The sequence below is a fragment of the Thamnophis elegans genome, chromosome 7, assembly GCF_009769535.1.
Source record: "Thamnophis elegans isolate rThaEle1 chromosome 7, rThaEle1.pri, whole genome shotgun sequence".
Lineage (NCBI taxonomy): Eukaryota > Metazoa > Chordata > Lepidosauria > Squamata > Colubridae > Thamnophis > Thamnophis elegans.
In genome coordinates, this window is record NC_045547.1 from 78,091,944 (window position 1) to 78,111,596 (window position 19,653).

The 19,653-nt window shown below is 42.4% G+C and overlaps 1 protein-coding gene across 2 annotated transcripts in view; it reads right to left on the reverse strand.

Moving 5' to 3' along the window:
- DNAJC2 (DnaJ heat shock protein family (Hsp40) member C2) overlaps window positions 1–19,653 on the reverse strand; it is a 31,002-nt gene that overhangs the window by 977 nt on the left and 10,372 nt on the right. The window contains exons 5-16 of one of the 2 annotated variants that reach the window (XM_032221027.1): window positions 18,235–18,376; window positions 17,122–17,202; window positions 15,956–16,021; window positions 14,152–14,243; window positions 13,936–14,057; window positions 12,093–12,242; window positions 8,422–8,510; window positions 8,258–8,327; window positions 5,778–5,962; window positions 4,140–4,240; window positions 1,818–1,925; window positions 1,082–1,236 (exon numbers count right to left, since the gene is read on the reverse strand). In XM_032221027.1, the coding sequence (XP_032076918.1) occupies window positions 1,082–1,236; window positions 1,818–1,925; window positions 4,140–4,240; window positions 5,778–5,962; window positions 8,258–8,327; window positions 8,422–8,510; window positions 12,093–12,242; window positions 13,936–14,057; window positions 14,152–14,243; window positions 15,956–16,021; window positions 17,122–17,202; window positions 18,235–18,376 (1,361 nt within the window). Of the gene's footprint in view, window positions 1–1,081; window positions 1,237–1,817; window positions 1,926–4,125; window positions 4,241–5,777; window positions 5,963–8,257; window positions 8,328–8,421; window positions 8,511–12,092; window positions 12,243–13,935; window positions 14,058–14,151; window positions 14,244–15,955; window positions 16,022–17,121; window positions 17,203–18,234; window positions 18,377–19,653 lie in introns of those variants that run through there. The other variant, XM_032221026.1, reaches the window with a different exon arrangement.

A 19,653-nucleotide genomic window follows, 5' to 3' on the forward strand; every position in this document is an offset into this window, starting at 1 on the left:
ACCATAGAGTCTCCTCCTAGCGTGGCGTACTTTTTCCTCTACCTGTCCTAACCGAAAGCCCTATCAATTGTGGAGACAACTGGAAAACCCTCCCCTTGCCATAGAGTCGTCTCCTGGCGCGCTGTGCTTCTCTTCCCCCCATCCCGGAAGCTCCTCTCAAAATTTTGGCCCCGACCGGTGACGGAGCCGCAGCAGAGGGAGGAAAGAGCCACATGCGGCTCCAGAGCCGCAGTTTGCTGACCCCTGCCTTAAGCCATAGGACACTGCATAAGCACTGCAAGCAGTTAGCAAATTCAACATTTGCCATTGGATGCTAAGAAGGACACCTGTGGCTTGAGGGGTGGGACTCTCAAAGTCTGTTAAGTCTGGGGGAAGAGGTTTCTTTGCAAGAAAAATGGGGCAGAGGTAACAATCCTGGGCCCACCAGCTGGCAGATTTTGATCCTTTTAGGCTGGATTGAGCTTCTCACTTCAAAATTAATTACAGGTAGTCCTTAATTTACGATCACAAATTCAAAGTTTATCCTGTTGTTCTGTCGGTCACTAAGCGAACAGTTGTTAAGTTGAGGACTACCTGTACTTCATGGATTTAAGCAAGTAATCGTCAACATTAATTCAAGAGAAGAAAGTTAACAAAGATTGGACTTTTTATAGATCCAAAGTAGTCCTTGAGTTAGGTGTTTAACAAGTGTTAAAAGTTATGACAGTGCTGAATGCAGGGATTTACGACCAGTCCACAGCGTAACACCTGTTGCAGTGCTGAATTGTATCATCATCATCATCATCATTTAACGACCCCATAATCCCTTGTGGGGTGGGGCACGTCGGCAACTGAATGGAGCTAACCGAGCATTTACTGGCCGGATTCCCCTCCTGTTGCCGGTGCGGAGTTTTGTTCAGCAGATATATTCTCATTGTGTCGAGAGAGAGAAATATCTGCCTCTTATCTAGGATCGAACTCGCAGCCTCCGGATTGTGAGGCGAGAGAGCCACCTCTAGGCCACTGTATCACTCTGCAGTGCTGAATGTATGTTAAAGTTTAATTAAAACAAAATGAAAAGCAAAATTCACATTGGCATTACCTTATATCGTTTCATACAGTCTTTTTTAGACCGGCCCGGAACGGAGGTTGCTATTTTTTCCCATCTCTCGGGAGTATTCACTGGATACGTTTTGAGAGCCTGTTCTAAGAGTTTTTGCTCTTCTGTCGTCCACGGAGTTGCGTCTGTGAATGATACTGGGGGTCGGGGGGGGGGGGAGAAGGAAACGAGAATGGTCTCACGCCAAGAATTCCCTTCAAAACATTTCCCTTCAAAAGTGCGGGACTCCAAACGTGTAGATTTCTTCCAGCTATTAAAGTGCGTTTCTTCTTTTTAATAACAAGATGCTCTTTAAACAAATGGGTCTTTTTCCAAAGACAATTCTATCTTTATTTCCTTATCTAGCCTTCCAAGGAATCCCAGCCCTTCAAGCTATGTTGCTGAAACACAGGGAAAATGATGTGGCCCGCCAGCGGGCAGCAGATTCAGCCAGTGAGGAGGTTGGGGAGGAACATGGGGCCAGTCCTGGAGTCTGGGGAAGGCTCGGATGAGGGCTCTGATGAGGGCTCTGTCTCTGACTGTCTGTCTCTCTCAATCTCTCTCTCTCTCCCTCCCTCCCTTCCTGTCTCTTTCTCTCTCTCAATCTCTCTCTTTCTCTGTCTCTGTGTATCTCTCTGTCTTTCTCTCTCAATCGCTCTCAATCTCTCTTTCTCTATCTCTCAGTGTCTCTCTGTCTCTGACTGTCTGTCTGTCTCTCTCTTTCTCTCTCTCCATTTACCTTCAAAACGTTCTGATGGGGCAGCGCTGTCTGCTTGTGGTATGACGCCATGCTCTTTCTTAAATTTATCAAAAGCTTTCTTATTGATGTCGTCCTTTTGATGAGGATCTAACAATAAGGAGATATTAAGACAAATCAACCATCAATGAAGTTCGTAGGGATTCTCGGTCATCCATAGTTGTCCCAAAGGTGCTTTTTCAAGGAGGCAAAACTTTCTTCTTTTCTCTTTGAGGACGTTTCGCTGCTCATATAAGAAGCTTCTTCGGCTCGCTTAGACGAAGACCCTTGGAATGGGGTGGGAGTAGGATTTCCAGAGAAAAAATGGCAAACTACAGGAACCATTTGCACCACTCAGGACACGGATAAACCTCCCAGTGGCCTCAACGACCCTCTAAAAGGATGCAAATGACCAGCTGTCTGCAAATAATATAAACCCTTCCCCACCAATCCTGTCAGAGCTGAAGAAGCTTCTTTGGATGAGAAGCGAAAGGCCTTCAAAAGAAAAAACCCACCACCAAGAAAGTCCAGTTGCCTCCTGAAAAAAACACTTTTGGGACACTAACGAAGTTGTAGTAAATAAAATCTACTGATTTTTACTCAATGTTTAAGTAAAGATTTAGCCTATGCTCAAATAATTCAAGTCTGGTAATAAATTTACACACGTCCTTTTTTTTTTTTTAACTTGCAGTCTGAATTCTGGAAGGATTTTGTAATAATCTTTAACAATGTCCTGATAAAGCTTTTTTCCCCTCTTCCCATGCAGATTCTTTTCAGGCTGCGTAAGTACGTTTGCGGAAACGACGTACTAGTTTTTTATGTCTACAATATTTATTTATTTTTGTATTGGAGGCAATTTGGGAATGAAAGCCAAGCCTGTTTAAAACAGGATTCCTTGTTTTCTCTCTTCAAAGGCAAAAAGGCTGAAACACTCAGTTTAAGCATCGACCGGTTCTTTTAAAAAAAACCAGACATTCCTGGTTATTTTGCTACGGGTTTCATCGACTTTTTATTATCCTCCAAGGCCACCAGAATACATTTCTTGGACAAACCTATATCAGCACGAACAGCAGAAACACCGTTTAATATATTTTCTCAACGACAGCAGCTAACTGTACTATACACACAGAGTACCAGATAGTGCAGTGGTCAACAATTGGTAATGCGCGAGAAAATTTTGGTGGCCTGCAGAAAAATTATTTGCATTTTTTATATTGCACTAAATTAGGGGTCCTCAAACTACGGCCCCCGGGATGGATACGTGCAAGGAATGTTTGTGTTACTGCAGAGAATCTCCCCCATCGGGGTCTTTTTGTGCAGGTCAGAGGGGGACAGAAATTCTGGCATGGGGTCTGCTTCAGCCTCCTGGTGGGGGGCTTTGGGCGAAGGCTGGACGGAAGGACCACTGGTGGCAAAGAGCCGGAGGCCCCCGTTCCAGTGGGACTGCATCATGGCCTGGAACTGGCTGACCATCTCAGCCCGCTGAGCCTCCAGGCGCCGCTACCTGCACTCCCGCAGGTCTTTCCTCTGCTTGGAAAGCCTATGCTCCTAGTCCTCTGTGAGGTGCTTCTGTTGAGCCTCCTTCTCGGCCAGATCCAATTTGAACCGAGCTATTTTGCCAACACTTTTTCGTGGGGGCAGCTTAGCTCTTCCTAAGGAGCCAGGATAGGCCGGAGAGGAGTGGCTGGGAGGGGAGGGGCAAGCAGAGGCCGGCGAGGCGCCCCTTGATGTGAGTGACATTGAGTTGGCCACGCCCACCCAGTCACATGACCACCAAGCCACACCCACCCAGCCGGTCATTAGGCAGATCATAATAGTGATCCGTGGGATTTAAAATTATGAATGTAATGGTCCCTGAGGTCCAAAAGCTTGAGATAGTGTGTTGCAGTGAACCTCTATAACCCAGAGATATTTTCTGGTGCAAATTCCGTTACACCAAAGATTTTACAATCGTTGGCTGCATTCTGAACATGCACAAAATCTCATTCGGAATTAATGCTTTAACGATCGCACCCCTTCCTCCCACTGACTCCATCAAATTTAAGGGGTTACTGAATGGATTAACAAGATTAAAAACTCTCATTCAAGCATTCAGATGTGATGTTCTGTAATAGCAACCAGCACCCCCAGCAGAGACCAAGTAAGAAAAGAGAGACAGTGGAATGTGAAGGTTTCTTCCCTTTTTTGCTTCAGACTGGGGGGAAGGTGAGAAATCTCCAGAGGCAGCCGGAAATGATTTTAAGCTTGCGGAAGAAGGAAGACCAAATTTAAAGCCAAAGTAAATAAAATGAAGGCATGCAGACCATCTTACAAAGATAACGATACCAAGTTTCTGGAGGTTCTTTGCTTTGTTGATAACGTCTTTCGCTGTTCTTTTTATCCCCGTGGTAGAGTGCAAATTCATGTAATTGGCAATAACTTCCCATCTACAAAAAAGAAAAGAAAAAACCATCCGTAATCGAAAATTATTTGCAGAATTTTTGAATGAACTTACCAAAGGTTGCAATGAAACACTTCCAATACTGGGGAAGCTTTAAAGAAGAGATTGGACAACCACTTGTCTGAAATGGTGTTGGCTTTCCTGCCTGAGCAGGGGGTTGGACTAGAAGACCTCCAAGGCCCCTTCCAACCTTTTTTTTGCAGGAGTCATGAAATGAACACAGCAACTGTTTGCTAAAAGCTGGTTTTGCTGAAAACCATAAGTAAATATGATTTTTTTGGGGGGGTGCGGGGGGACTAAAAATTACATTAAACATGATTGTAGGACTGTGGATGCTGCAAATAACCAGAATAGAATAGAATAGAAATATAGAATAAAATAGAATAGAATAGGAATATAGAATAGGAAAATAGAATAGAATAGGAATATAGAATAGGAATATAGAATAAGAATATAGAATAGAATAGGAATATAGAATAGAATAGGAATATAGAATAGGAATATAGAATAAGAATATAGAATAGAATAGGAATATAGAATAGAATAGGAATATAGAATAGGAATATAGAATAGGAAAATAGAATAGAATAGGAATATAGAATAGAATAGGAATATAGAATAGAATATAGAATAGGAAATAAGGATAGAATAGAATAGGAATATAGAATAGGAATATAGAATAAGAATATAGAATAGAATAGGAATATAGAATAGGAATATAGAATAGGAATATAGAATAGAATAGGAATATAGAATAGGAATATAGAATAAGAATATAGAATAGAATAGGAATATAGAATAGAATAGGAATATAGAATAGGAATATAGAATAGGAATATAGAATAGAATAGGAATATAGAATAGGAAAAAAATAGAATAGAATAGAATAGAATAGGAATATAGAATAGGAAAATAGAATAGAATAGGAATATAGAATAGAATAAGAATATAGAATAAGAATATAGAATAGAATAGAATAGAATTCTTTATTGGCCAAGTGTGATTGGACACACAAGGAGTTTGTCTTTGGTGCAGCTGCTCTCAGTGAACATAAGGAAAATAAAACACATTCATCAAGAATAAAAATATACAACATTTAGTGATAGTCAAGGTTACTAAATAAGCTGTCAAATCGTACAAGGAAACAATAAAAACAATATAAATTGAAAGATACAAGCAACTTGGCTGTAGTCATAACTGGTGAGAAATAAATACTAGGAAGGAAGAGAAGAAGAATAGTAATACAGTCTTGGTAAATTATTGAGAGTATTGTGGGAATTAGTTGTCAAGTAGAGTGATGGCACCCCCGGGACAATGCACCCCACCCACCCCCGTCACAAATGTGAGTCAGTTGCCAAGCATCCGGCTGTAAATCACATGACCACGGGGGACGTCGTGAAAAACGCTCGCTTTTTTTCAGCGCCGTTGTCCCTTCAAACGGTCATTAAGCGTACTGCTTGCTGTAAGTCGAGGGCTACCTGTATGGCTGTCGACTGATGCTCATAGAATAAACACAGGCTCACCTTGAGTTTGTCCCAGCAGGAAAGAGATTGACTGCTTTAATCAGCAACTGGAGGTCATCTTCAGACCAGGTCTTGCTGCCTCCGACGCTTCCGCCGGTCGACTTCTCCGAGCTCTTTGTGGCCTGCCGCATTCGGGCTTCTGCTTCTTCCTTCTCTCTCCTTACCTGCTCATTTACTTGCTCTATCTACATGGAGGTAAACAAACACACCTCTCAACTGAATTACCAAAAACCAAAAAAGTACGTTCTCTCCAACCATCGCAGAACTGTGGCGAGACTCCCCGTTTATTTTGTTCCGATCACTGCTGGGGGAGAAGAAGCCGACACACACACACACAAAAAATGGACAGAAATTGTCAAATGGAAGGACAATTTTGATTCCCCACAGGGGAAATGAATGGCTGCAAAAATTGATGGAGTTTGAAGAGAGATTGGAAAATTGACTTGCTTTGGTTAAAGAAAAGAACACAATGACTTTTGTGTCTACTTGGAAACCACTTCTGGACTTTGTGCTTGAGGTGGACGAGAATGAAACTTTTGCTTCTGGGTTTTGTTGACTAGCTAGATCAGTTGTTATAGAAAGGGCTAGTCTATATTACTATATAAAAGTAAAAAGTTGAGGTTTGATGCTATTATCTTATTCTACTGCACCAAAAAGAGTTGGAAATCAACGTGCTTTTTCCCTTTCTTTTTCCCTACACTTTCCCTCCCCTTTTCCCTCCCTTATCTTCCCATTATTTTCTTTTGAATTTGGTATTTATATTGTATTTTGATAAACAGATACATTTTTCAACTACCCCCCAGAGAACGGACAGAAAGTCAAGGAGAACTGTAAAATAATGATGAAAATAGTCTTGCTTAGTATAGTATCTTTTATCAAGAGGTAAAAAAATTCCCCAATCAACCAAAATTAGAAGTTTTTAGATGATTCTACACTGGCATTTATTTGTTTTGTATAGTGATATCCAATGGGCTTATTCTTTTATTTGTTCAGTAGTTAAGTAGTTTTGGTCACCTATTCTCTTTTGGGAGCTATGCCACCATCTATGATCCGAATTGTAAGAATGTTTAAATGCCACTAATTCTGAATGAATTCCAGTAACTGATATTGGGGTGCAATGGAAAATAGCTAGTAAGTATGTTAGTAAGGATGTTGTCTTGGATATCCCTGTGCATCAAATCAGAAGGTATCTAGGAGCCATGCTGGCACAGAGCTTAGAATGTGATATTGCAGGCTAATTCTGCCAACTGCCAGCAGTTTGATCCTGACTGGCTGAAGGTTAACTCAGCCTTCTGTTCTTCTGAGGTCAGTAAAATGAGGACCCAGGGGACAAGATGCTGACTTTGAAAACCGCTTAGAAGGGGCTGTAAAGCACTATAAAGTGGTATATAAGTCTAAGTGCTATTGCCCTTCCTTCCTTCCTTCCTTTCCTTCCTCATTCCCTTTCTTATTCTCCTTTTTTGGCACAGTGGTCAGAATGTGGTATTGCAGGCTGACTCTGCCCACCACCAGGAGTTCGATCCTAACCAGCTCAAGGTTGACTCAGCCTTCCATCCTTCCGAGGTCACTAAAATGAGGACCCAGACTTTTGAGGGCAACAGGCTGGCTCTGTAAACCGCTTAGAGAGGGCTGTAAAGCACCGTAAAGCAGTATATAAGTCTAAGCGCTATTGCTATCTAGGAAAAATCCTTGGATTGAATCATGCAGATTTCAAATTCCTTCTTTTCCTGAACTAAAATATATATTTTCTATTTTCTCTTCTGGGAATGCAGAATTATTATTATTATTTTTTGCAAATACAGGTAGTCCTCAATTTACAACAGTTCATTTAGGGACCGTTTGAAGTCACGACGACCCTGGAAAAAAAAGTGACTTATGATCGTTTTTCACACTTACGACCCCATAGTCACATGAGCCAAATTCAGACACTTGGCAAACTGATTCATATTTATGACGGTGGCCGTGTCCCCGGGACAATGTGATCGTCTTTGGTGACCTGACAAGCAAAGGCAACGGGGCAGTGGTGGGTTTCAAAAATTTTTGGAACCTCTTCTGTAGGTGTGGCCTGCTTTCCGGGTCCACTGGTGGAACCTCTTCTAACTTGTTCAGTAGATTTGACGAACCGGTTCTACCAAACTGGTGCGAACCAGTAGGAACCCACCTCTGCAACGGGGAAGCCAGATTAAACTTAAAAACGGTGGCACGAAAGGCTGTATAACATGGAGCAAAATTCACTTGGTAAGCGTTTCACTTAGCAACAATAATTTGGGGCTCAAATGTGGTCATAAGTTGAGGATTACCTGTAAATCTCTATAGGCCCCACAGAAAAATGTTTTTATTACGTTTAAATTCTAGTAGACCTGGCAGCTGCCATGTTCCAATTTTTAGAGATGCCATTCTACAGGGGAAGTTTCCTCTTTCGTAAGTTTTTCGCCGATTTTTAAATTTTTTTTTTTACAGGACAAAATATTCATATTTACCTGTTTTAATACCGCAGCCTTCCCTTCGTCCTTTGTGGTGGATGTAAGTGCTTCATTCAAGCACTGCAGACTAAAAATAAATCATTGAGCGACATTTCAGATCTACCGGTAGCAGAAAAGTGGAAGGTCAGAGAAACAGAGAGTAGAGGTCAGCACTTGCATACCTTGCTAGCTCCAGCCGATCGCAAAGCTTTTCGACTTCTTCCATCATCTTAACGTTTTCTGCCTCATTGTCAGAAAAGTAATTCCAGTTCTGAAAACGGACCGCCAAGTGCTTTATTTTCAGGTTGGAGAATAATATTACATGCAAGTAACATACAAACATATCTGACTGGAGAAAGGACATCACCAGGGGTGGGTTTCAGGCGGTTCGCAGCGGTCCCCGCGAACTGGTTGGTCGGCGAACCCGGAAGTAAGTAACTTCCAGGAACGCTGAAGGATCCACCCGCCCGCCCGCGTTTCTTACCCGGTTTTGACAAGTTCTGCGCTTCCACGCATGCGCAGAACGCATACCGCGCCTGCGTGATCCTCCAGGAGCAGCTGGAGCATCGCACAGGCGCTAGTACGCATGCGTGCACTGCGCGCGTGCACGAGGACGCCGCTGGCCCCGTTCCAACCGAACCGGTTGGAATGGGGCGAGAAACCCACCCCTGGACATCACCCTGCTATAACACCAACGTTAAGATGAGTTTCAGTGGTCAGAAAGTATGGCTCACTCAAACAATTATAGTCAAGTAAAAATTGGAGGTATAAGGGTAACATGTATAAATATCTGAGTTAAAATCAGTTTTCTCAACCTTGGTGACTTTAAGTCCCGTGGACTTCAACTCCCAGAATTCCCCCAGCCAGCTCTGTCACCAAGGTTGAGAAACACTGGTTAAAATACTATGGCAGAAAATACAAGATTGTTTTGTTATTGGAACGATACAGGTTGATAGATGGAAGAATATAACTTAAAACTAGTTAAATTTAGTGAAATTTAGTAATAATAGATATAATTAAACAAATAATTGATAATGATAATAATGTATACAATGTGTAGCGTTGTGATAAGTAATAATTGGATATGAATATTGAATGGTAGCCATGAAAGGAAGATTAGAAATCCTTTTGGATTATAGATAAAAGCTAATAAAAAAGAATTTAGTTAGATACAGTTAAGTTTTGATTATTAGAGGTAAAATGTTGTGATACAGGATATAGCCAAATAAAGGAGGGATAATGATGACAACCTATATACATATATATGAGTATAATATAAGGAAACTAGATGAAAATTGCCAACAGCGATTTGGAAAGGAGGATTAGAAAAGTCTGTTATCAAAAGTCCATATGTCCTGTTCTAGCTAAATATTAATGGATATTATATGGATTCAGTGTTATTGGAGGATTTTTGAAATATTAAATGAAATGCCAGTATGTGGTTATGTATTAAATTTCGGTATATTTTATGATGAAGGATGTTTAAATAATTATAGTCAAATATAAATGGAGGTACAAGGGTAACATATAAATATTTGAGTTAAAATACTTGAGCTAATATGAATTATGCTTGATGACTGTGGAAGAGATGCACGAAAAACCTTTTGTAACCAACTGATACACTTTCTACAGTATGTAAAAAAGGAAGATTTTATGTGTTGTGTTTGTTTTGAAAAAAAATTTTTTTTAAAAAAAGAAAATATGGCTCACTCTTTACTTTGCGATAGAAGATGGAGTTGGGCAATTGGTTCCACCACAAATGCGCACACAACAAAAGCGCGCCTGACTAAACTGCGATGTCTAAAGCGCGGTGACAAAACCGTGCGACGAATGAGTGACTAATTAGCTCTAAAGCGCGCCGACAAAAGCGCGCTGACAGAAGCGCGCTGTAAAGTAACCCTAAACCTAACCCTAACCCTAACCCTAAATGTAAATCTTACCTTAAAGTAAATCTCGCTTCTGTCGGCGCGCTGTTGTCGGCGCGCTTTTGACATCGCGGTTTTAGCAATTAAAACCTTGGAGGTTTTTAATTTTAATTTTAAAAACGGGTTAATTTTAAAATCCAAGGGAACACGGTGGCTCAGTGGCTAAGACACTGAGCTTGTCTGTCAGAGAAAGTCGGCAGTTGGGCGGATCGAATCCCTAGCGCCATGTAACCGAGTGAGCTCCCATGACTTGTCCCAGCTTCTGCCAACCTAGCAGTTCGAAAGCGCTTAAAAAAATGCAATCCCTCTTTTCTTTTTAGGGTTCAGGCATGTCACACTTTCTACTGTTTACTTTCTATGGTGGGAAAATGGGAAGGGAAAAATTATATGGACTTGGGTGATAATATGTAGCCATAACAACATTCTTCTAAGAAAGTCAACATTGGTCTCTGCACCTGGCCGGATCTGGATGGGAGGAATCTGTCTTTGTGGCAGTGGAAGATTGGACCATGTGATGAACTTGTGTGGGATTTGGGGCAGGATCCTGATCTTTCAACTGGGTGGGAAAACCCAGGAAGCGTTCAGATTCAGGTTTTCCCAGATGTGCCAACATGGCATCCCTAATAAATTGGAACTTTGAGGAACCACAAGCGTCAGAGTTTTATCTCGTTGGAGGTGATTTCTGGAACCCTGACACCTACATGGTTTGGGACCAGGTTCTTTGAAGGGGCGTCTTTTCCCAGCCCCCCCCCAAGGTGGTCCATCTGGTGGTGGAACAAAGAAGTGCCTTTTCTGTGGTGGCTCCCTTCCCTATGGAGTATCATCCCTCCAGAGATGAGATAGGCCTTCACTTTGACCCTCTTTCGCAAGGCCTTGAAGAGCTGATTCTGCCAACAAGCCTGGTGTTGTGGCCCAGCAGGTGCCGTTGCAGCTGCCACCACACTCCGACAGCGAGGGGCCCTCTGAGTCGGCTCTGGAGAGGTGGAGGACCCTGGACAGGCTTCCGACTCCAAGCAAGGCGCAGAGAGGCTGGTTGGCCACCAGGAGGCACCTGAGCCTTGGACCAGTGGGGAGGAGACAAGGGAGAGTGATCTGGACGTCAGCAATGGGAAGGAGCCAAGGGAGTTGTTCCTGGATGCCCGGCACCAGAGAGCTAATCGGCGTAAAGAACAGTTGCACAGTTACAGGAGGTAATTGCACTCAGCTGGTGGTAATTAGGCTCCTCTCCAGACCATAAAAGGAATGCTTGTGCACACGCCCTTTTTGCAGGAGTCAACGCATTCACTAAAGTTGGAGAACTGTCGTGTTAGCTTGACAGGCTGGATTGCTGCCAAGACTTGTCTGTGCTGGATTGCTGCCAAGGACCTGTCTGTCTGTTAATAAATTCCGTAAAGTATCTTTGGCTCGGTGTGCTTTGGTGTGGGACGAGGGGGGGGGGGGGTCAGAACAATTTTCTATGCATGAATTAGGCATTAATTTTACATCTCTTTTCAAGCCAATTATACCACCTATTCCATGTTTTTTAGTACTCTGTTTCCTCTCTGCCTTTTAGTTCCATCGTTAATTCATCCATTTCCACACATTCTAGCACCTTTTTAATAATCGCTGTGTTTGAGGGAATGTTTTTTTGTTTCCAATTTCGATTTTTAAAGATGCTTAGGTGGGGCATGGCCAAAAAAAGATTAGGGACCACTGCCCTAACCCTAACCACAAAGCGATCATTGCTCTGAAGCAACTAAAGCATCAAAGCCCCTTCTAAAACATTTTGAAAAGGTCAAAGCACAATTTCAACATAAATCTGCTTGCGGGGAAAACATTTCGATAGAGAAAAGAAATTCTGAGAAGGGAACAAATGTCGTCTCCCGTTTCCCCGGGTTTTAACAATTATGATATTCAAAAAAGGTTTGACAAGGAGAAGAGCTGCTCACCTTGCAGGTTGTTCGCAGTTTCTGCCTCTCCTTTTTAATCGCTTTCTTCTGTATATCCTTCTCTTTCTTCATCAGCAACGTCTGTTGTCTCGCTTCCTCCTCCTCCTTCTCCTTGGCCAGTCGTGCCATTTCGAGTTCTGCTTGCCTTTGCTGAGAGACAAGAAAACTCTGGAGTGATCCTTCTCTACGTCAAAATTAAAAGTCGCAAGGATTGCCTTTGCCCAGAAATGGAAAAACAAATTAATTCCAAGCGAAGATGAAATAATAAGAAAGGTTATGGACTGTGCCGAAATGGACAAACTAACTAAAGAAATCCAGGGAAAAGAAGAATCAGAATTCTACCAGATATGGGATAAATGGTATAGGTGGATGGAGGAAAGAAACAAGAATCAATGAAGGAATATAACAAAACTCAAAAAATAATAGCTATGAGTAAAATAAGAGGGTTAAGAATGGTGAAATCCAAATGAAATACAATAGAAGGAGAAATAATATAAGGTGAGCGATATCAATTGATGATTGCTATTATAAAGAACAGAAAGTTCCTGTTCGTATTGTGTAAATGTGGTGTACGTCTAAATTTTGTGTGTGTGTATTTTACATATTTGTTAATAAAAATCTTAAAATAAAATAAAATAAAAGTCGCGACTCGGAGGGGAACAAAACCAGCCTGGATTCCCGAGTTCTCTCTTTCTGGCAAGAATGAATGCCTATCACAGGGGTCGGCAACCTTAAACACTCAAAGAGCCACAAAGGTCCTAACCGGAAGCCCCCCATTCAATTCTGGAGCCGACCGGAAGTTTGGTCCCCCCCACTATAGAGTCTCCTCCTAGCACGGAGTCCTTTTTCCTCTATCTGTCCTAACTGAAAGCCCTAACCCTAACCCTATCAATTGTGCAGCCAACTGGCGACAGGGAGGGATGAAAGAGACACATGTGACTCCAGAGCCACAGGTCGCTGACAAGATGGGAAGGCCATAGACCTGAGCCATCTTAAGAAACCCAGATGTTCTTATTCTACAGCTGCTGCTGATAAGAATGGAGAGATCAATTGATCACAACATCCTAAGGATCAAGTACAGGTACTCCTCGGCTTACGACCACAAGGGAGCCCAAAATTTATGTTGTTAAGGGAGAGGTTTCTTAAGTCAGTTTTGCCCCGGTTTTACGACTTTTCTCGCTGCCTCTGTTAAGGGAATCCCCGCAGTTCTTAAATTAGGATTCTTTAATTTTGGAGACATCAGGCATCGCAATGTATTCTGGTGGCTGTGGAATCTTGTTTTAGGGGATGAACCAAAACATGGCTTGATGTCACTTCTTGAATAATCGCAGCCATAAATTTGTAAACCAGGATTTATTCTTTTAACATGTTGCATGCATGCTACAATATGTGACATAGGCCACTGTGCTATTAAACTACTAAAAACCCAAGCCTATACACCCATTTATATCTGAAACTAGTTGATAATAGGGGGAGAATGTCCGGACCAAACATAATTTCTGATGTTGGATTTTCCCCCTTACCAGAGGGAGCCTTCTTGTGGAGTACTGTGAATCCATTACCATGGCAACTCTACTGTGCTGTACAGTAGAAGCCATTTTAAGGTACAACAGGCTGTATCTTAGTAGAACACACACACACCGAGGGGTGTTAGGGGTGCCTTACCCCCACAGTATTTGTTTCCAGGGAATAAGTCATCTGTGCATCAAGTTTGGTTGAAATTGCTCGAGGCATTCCAGAGTTATGCTGGAAAACACACACAGACACACACACACACAGAAAGAAAAAAGAAGAAGAAAGAAAAAGAAGATGGTTTCAACTTAAGATATAATTTAGAACTCACTCTTTCTTTTTCCTCTTGTTCTTTCCGTTTTGCTTCGACCTTCGCTTTCTTCTCGGCTTCTTTCTTTGCTCTTTCTTCCTCTTTGAACTTTTTTATTCTGGGATCACAACTGTATGAGTTATCTTGGAACAGAAAGAAAATTTATATACATAGGGCTGGCACAAAAGGTGCCATTTAACGATCGGATAAACCAAGGATCTGGGAGTTCATACTTACCCACTAAGGTCCTCATTCTATTCATCTCTTCCTTTTTCCTTAACGATCTGCCGGCTCTGTTTTGCTTTTCAATCCATCTTCTCTCATCTCGACTGAAGGGAAAGACGCTCAGTTTAGCTCGGATACGTTTGCAAAATAAGCCATGGTCCTAGGCCAGTGTTGGTGAACTTCTGTCGCGCATGCACACACGAAGACCAGCTGGCCGGTGCATATGTGCGCGACGGAAACTGGAAGATCATCTTCCCAGTGCGCGCATGCACACTGGGCAGCTGCTCTTCCGGTTTCCGGCATACACGAGCTCCCGTTTCGACACTCGGTGCCAAAAAGGTTCATCAAAAAACACCTTTTGGGTATAAGGGACCCCGAGATCACCCAGGTGGCTTCCTATCTAATCGGTGGAATGGCTCGTCTCTAGAAATTGTGGGTGCTCCAACATTGGAGGTTTTTAAGAAGAGACTGGACAGCCACTTGTCTGAAAAAGTGTCGGGCCTCCGGCTTCAGCAGAGGGCTGGGCTAGAAGATCTCCAAGGTCCCTTCCAATTCTTAATTTTGTTATTCTGAGCGCATGCACTAAAATAGGCTCCTGAAAATAAGCCCCTCCCGAATTATTGCAGCACAGCAGCACCCATGAGGTGGCCAAGCTCGCCTCCTCCTGCACCTCAAAAATAAAAAGACCTCCCCGAAAATAAGGCCAAGCGCTTATTTCAGGGGGGGGTGTCAAAAGAAAATAAGACCCTGTCTCATTTTCGGGGAAACACGGTGTATGTATGTATCCATGCATATGTATGTATTGTGGCCCAGCAAGAGCCGTTGGAGCTGCCACCAGACTCTGACAGCGAGGGGCCCTCTGAGTCGGCTCTGGAGGATGTGGAGGACCCTGGGCAGGGTTCCAACTCTGAGCAGGGCGCAGAGAGGCTGGTTGGCCACCAGGAGGCGCCTGAACCTTGAACCAGTGGGGAGGAGACAAGGGAGAGTGATCCGGACGCCAGTAGTGAGTTGTTCCTGGATGCCCGGCACCGAAGAGCTAATAGGCTTCAGGAACAGTTGCGCAGTTACAGGAGGTAATTGCACTCAGCTGGTGGTCACTAGGCTCCTCTCCAGACTATACAAAGACTGCTTGTGCACACGGCCCTCTTTGCAGAAGTCAATGCAGGATTGAATGTCGGAGGAGCTTGGCAGGCTGGATTGCTGCCAAGCTTTATCTGTGTTTATTGCTGCCTGAGTTTGTCTGAGTTGCTGCCAAGGTCCTTATCTGTTTGTTATGCTTGGCTTTCAGCCACCGAGGTTTTGGTTTCTTGCTAATAAAGTACATTCCAGTTAAGCTTGCCTTGGCATTCGTTACTGGACAGAGGAGGGGGTCAGAACATTTATGTATATGTGTGTGTATTTTCTTTCTATTTCTTTCTATTGTTCTTCCTTCCTTCTTTCCTTCTCCTCTCTCTCTCTCTCTTTCCCTCCCCCCTCCCCTTGGAAGCGGGGCAAGCCATGTCCAAAAATAGTATGTCGAAAAAGAATCAGGACTGACCCAAAACCACTAATAATAAGAACAAGACAACAATAATGTACCATCTAGTAATATGCAACAACACAAGATTACTACTTAAGTTCAGACATATTCCTAGATAAGGCTTCAATCCTCTTCATAGCTATGTATACGTAAGTATTTTCCATTGAATTAAAAGGGATTTATTTCCGAGCAAACAAATACAGGGCTGTCTAAAATTGGTGACACCCAGTCTAATGTGTGAACGCATCATTTCGATATATTAATCATTTCTTTTGAAAAGCCCTTTTCTTTACGCACCATTCTGCTTTCTCTTTTTCTTCTTCGTCCAAGTAAGAAAATTCTCGCCAAGAATCAAAGTTATACCTATTGAAGTAACATCAAAAGAAAAAGTCAATAAAACACATGGGAAAATGACAGCTCCTTAATATAATTTAAAAGCCTTTTTTAATAATCCATTTTGGTAATATGCGAATTCCAGATTAGAAAGCAGGAAATATCACTTTTATTGTTTGTAGTCTGATAATGGAAACACCATATACAAGAAAAACCGCAAGAATCATAAAACATGCAGAGTAATAGTCTATATTGCCACATATATTTTCGTCCTTTTAATGTGTTTTTACATAGCAGACTAAATACAGCATGACAGAGAGCAGGCTTTGACTACTTATGTAAATCCATGTGTTAGTAAAAATAAAAGCCCGTTTTCCAAACCCAAAACTTAATATCACACTTATATAGTAGATCAGAGTTTTTTCAACCTCTGCTACTTAAAAGATGTGCGTAGTTCTATTTCCAGAATCTTCCCACCAGCATCCTGACTGGAAGTTTTTTTAAGAAGAGATGGGATAACCATTTGACTGAAATGGTATAGGCTTTCCTTCCTAAGCAGGGGGTTGGACTAGAACAGTGATTCCCAAACTTGGCAACTTTTAAGACTTGTAGACTTCAACTCCCAGAATTATCCAGCCAGCAGAGCTGGCTGGAGAATTCTGGGAGTTGAAATCCACAAGTCTTAAAGTTGCCAAGTTTGGGAACCACTGGACTAGAAGACCTTCAAGACCCCTTCCCACTCTGTAATTCTATTCTATTCCATTCCATTCCTATTCTCCATTCCATACTTTCTATTCTATTCTCCATTCCATTCCATACTTTCTGTTCTGTTCCACTTTATTCTCCATTCCTCCTATCCTACCCTATCCTGTTCTTATCCTATTACCAATGTTTGATCTATGCTCTCTGGTGTTTGAAACTCAGTTAGTTATATTCAAGATAGTTTATTTTAGGGAAGATGAGGAAAACAAAAAAAAAAAGGAAGCAGGTTCATTAAATAAAAGCTAAAGACCACAATATTTTATTTTCCTTGTATAGATTTACAATTTCTATTCATTCTCTATTTGCTTTTCCTATAGGTTTCATCTGTATGATCCTGATAAAAAAAGTGGCAGAATTAATTCACTTACCAGAAAGAATAAAAGGCATCCACCTCATCGAAGGATGAGTTCAGATCCCCAAGCTTAGGAACATTTTTCTTATTTGACCATCTGTAGCAAATGAGCAAACAAACATACATATTTTTTTTGCAGAAACCGCATCTCCAGCATTGTTCCCCATATATAAACAGCTGCATTTTTATTTTATTTTAGGGGGATTTCAAATTCAGAAAGAAATAATATATCAAATGGTCTAACATGCTACCCCAAGCAACTAAACTCTTAACATGAAACAGAACTGCAAGATGACATCATCATGGTGCCAATGTTACATTTGTTTAATTTATTAAGGAAGTACACATGGCCATCCAACTCACTCTGGTGGCAACAATCAAGCAAACCACTTGATGGACTCCATATCTCCTTAGGGTCACCAGGCCTGCTGATAAAACCCCTATCTTTGGGGCCTTTCCAAAAGAGCGTCAGAATGGAGGCCAATTTGATCTCCGCAGGGATGATGTTCCATAGGGAGGGAGCCACCACGGAGAAGGCCCTTCTTCTGGGCCCCACTAGATCAGGGGTGTCAAACTCGATCCCACTGCGGCCAGGATTTTGTTTGCCCTTGGGGGCCTGGGATGGGTGTGGCCTACTCCTTGCGGTCTAGTGGGGTGGCGTGGCCGGGGTGGCACGGGATGTCCCTCGCTGTCTCCAGGATGGCCCTCTGGGACAACTCGGCCTATCGCAGGCCATGTGTTTAACACGCCTGCAGTAGATGGGACATCCTTAAGTAAGGGGACCCGTACGGGGTTGGAACGGGATCCGGAACCCACCACTGCTTCCAACTCTGTTATTCAACGTTTATGGTATCCACAATCCAGGCAAAGCAATGAAACTGTTTCAATGTCATCCAGATTCCGCCTGTATGTACAGTCGAGCAAATTGCTTTACACTCCAGTGTGTTTTCCTGCCAATCTGCCAAACACAAAGGTAGGAACCGACTGTTCTGTTTTTCACCCCCCCGTAAGCGGACCTTCAAGGAAATCCAATGACGGCTTGAAAAGATTTGAAAAGCACAATAACATTCCCAGAGAGGGGAAGGAGGAATCCCTGAGAGTCTAACCAAAAAAAAAAAAAAAGGCTTACCTGGCATTCCTTTCAAAAACGGGGGCAAACACCTCGAAGAAGTTTTCCTTGGCTTCGCTTTTGGAAGGAATGGTGTTGTCGAAAGTAGGGTCTATGCTGTTAAACGCTCTTCTTTTCACAGGGTCTGATAACGTTTCGTAGGCTGGAAGGTTAAAATTAGACATTTATTTATTAAATGGATAGAACAGTGTTTCTCAACCTTGGCAACTTGAAGATGTCTGGACTTCAACTCCCAGAATTCCCTAGCCAGCGAATGCGGAAAAACAAATCTCCCTCTGCCTCCCCGCAATTTGCCTCCTTGCAGCAAACAGCAAGTTTCACTTTCAATTTCAGCAGGGGCCTCCCGATCACCAGCTGTTTCAGGCTGCAGGGATTGCTATAGCCCATTGCAGCCTCCGCAAGCCCCATTTTCCCCATTTGCTGCAAGGAGGTAAATTGCTAGGAGGTAGAGGCCAAAGGGTGGGGGAAGGTGAGTGTGTGGGGCTACATTCAGTGTATAAGGCCCACCAAATTTTCACCCTCTTTTAGGGGGGAAAGGTGCATCTTATACTCCGAAAAATACGGTAAGTACTTTTGTTTCCACACGCTTCTGAGCTTTGCACTTGAAGTGGAAAAGAATGAAATATTGACTTTGGGTTTTATCGATTAGATTGATAGATCTTTATAGAAATGGCTTGTTCATATTATTATGAAGAAACAAAAAAAAGTGATTTGATGTTAATGCCTTATTTTATGGCGACAGAGTCGGAAGTTAATGCTTCTCTTTCTTATCTTTCCTCACTTTTCTGGCCTTTTAAAGAAAATAGAATCAATAGGCTCAAATGAACACCCATCTTTAATCTCCCAAGATCAGCTATTTGAAAACTATAAGGTAACAAGACAGTTCTCAGAATAATTAAGAACCAACACGGGTAGTCCTTGAGTTATGACTACAATAGAGCAGCCGCATTTTTCTTGCTAAGCAAGACAATTGTTAAGTGAGTTTTTTGCCCTATTTTATGACCTGTCTTGCCATAGGTGCTAAGGGGATCTCTGCAGTCGTTAAGTTAGTAACATGGGTGTGAAGTGAATCTGGCTTCCCCAACTGAGTTTGCTCGTCAGGTGGTCGCAAAAAGGGAATCATATGACCCCCAGGACACTGCAACCGTCACAAATCCATGCCAGTTGCCAATCGTCTGAATTTTGATCATGGGATCATGGGGACACTGTTACCGTTTCAAGTGTGGGAAAGGTGCATAAGTCACTTCCCTCCCCCCCAATACCGTTGTAACTTTGAACGGTCACTCAACGAATAGTTCTCAATCGAAGATTACCTGCACAGGAATTTCACAAGGAATTTTACTGCCAAGGTCCAATTAGAGCACACTTATCCATGCCTGTGATAACTCACTCCTGGGTCTATTTACATTGATCAGTTGC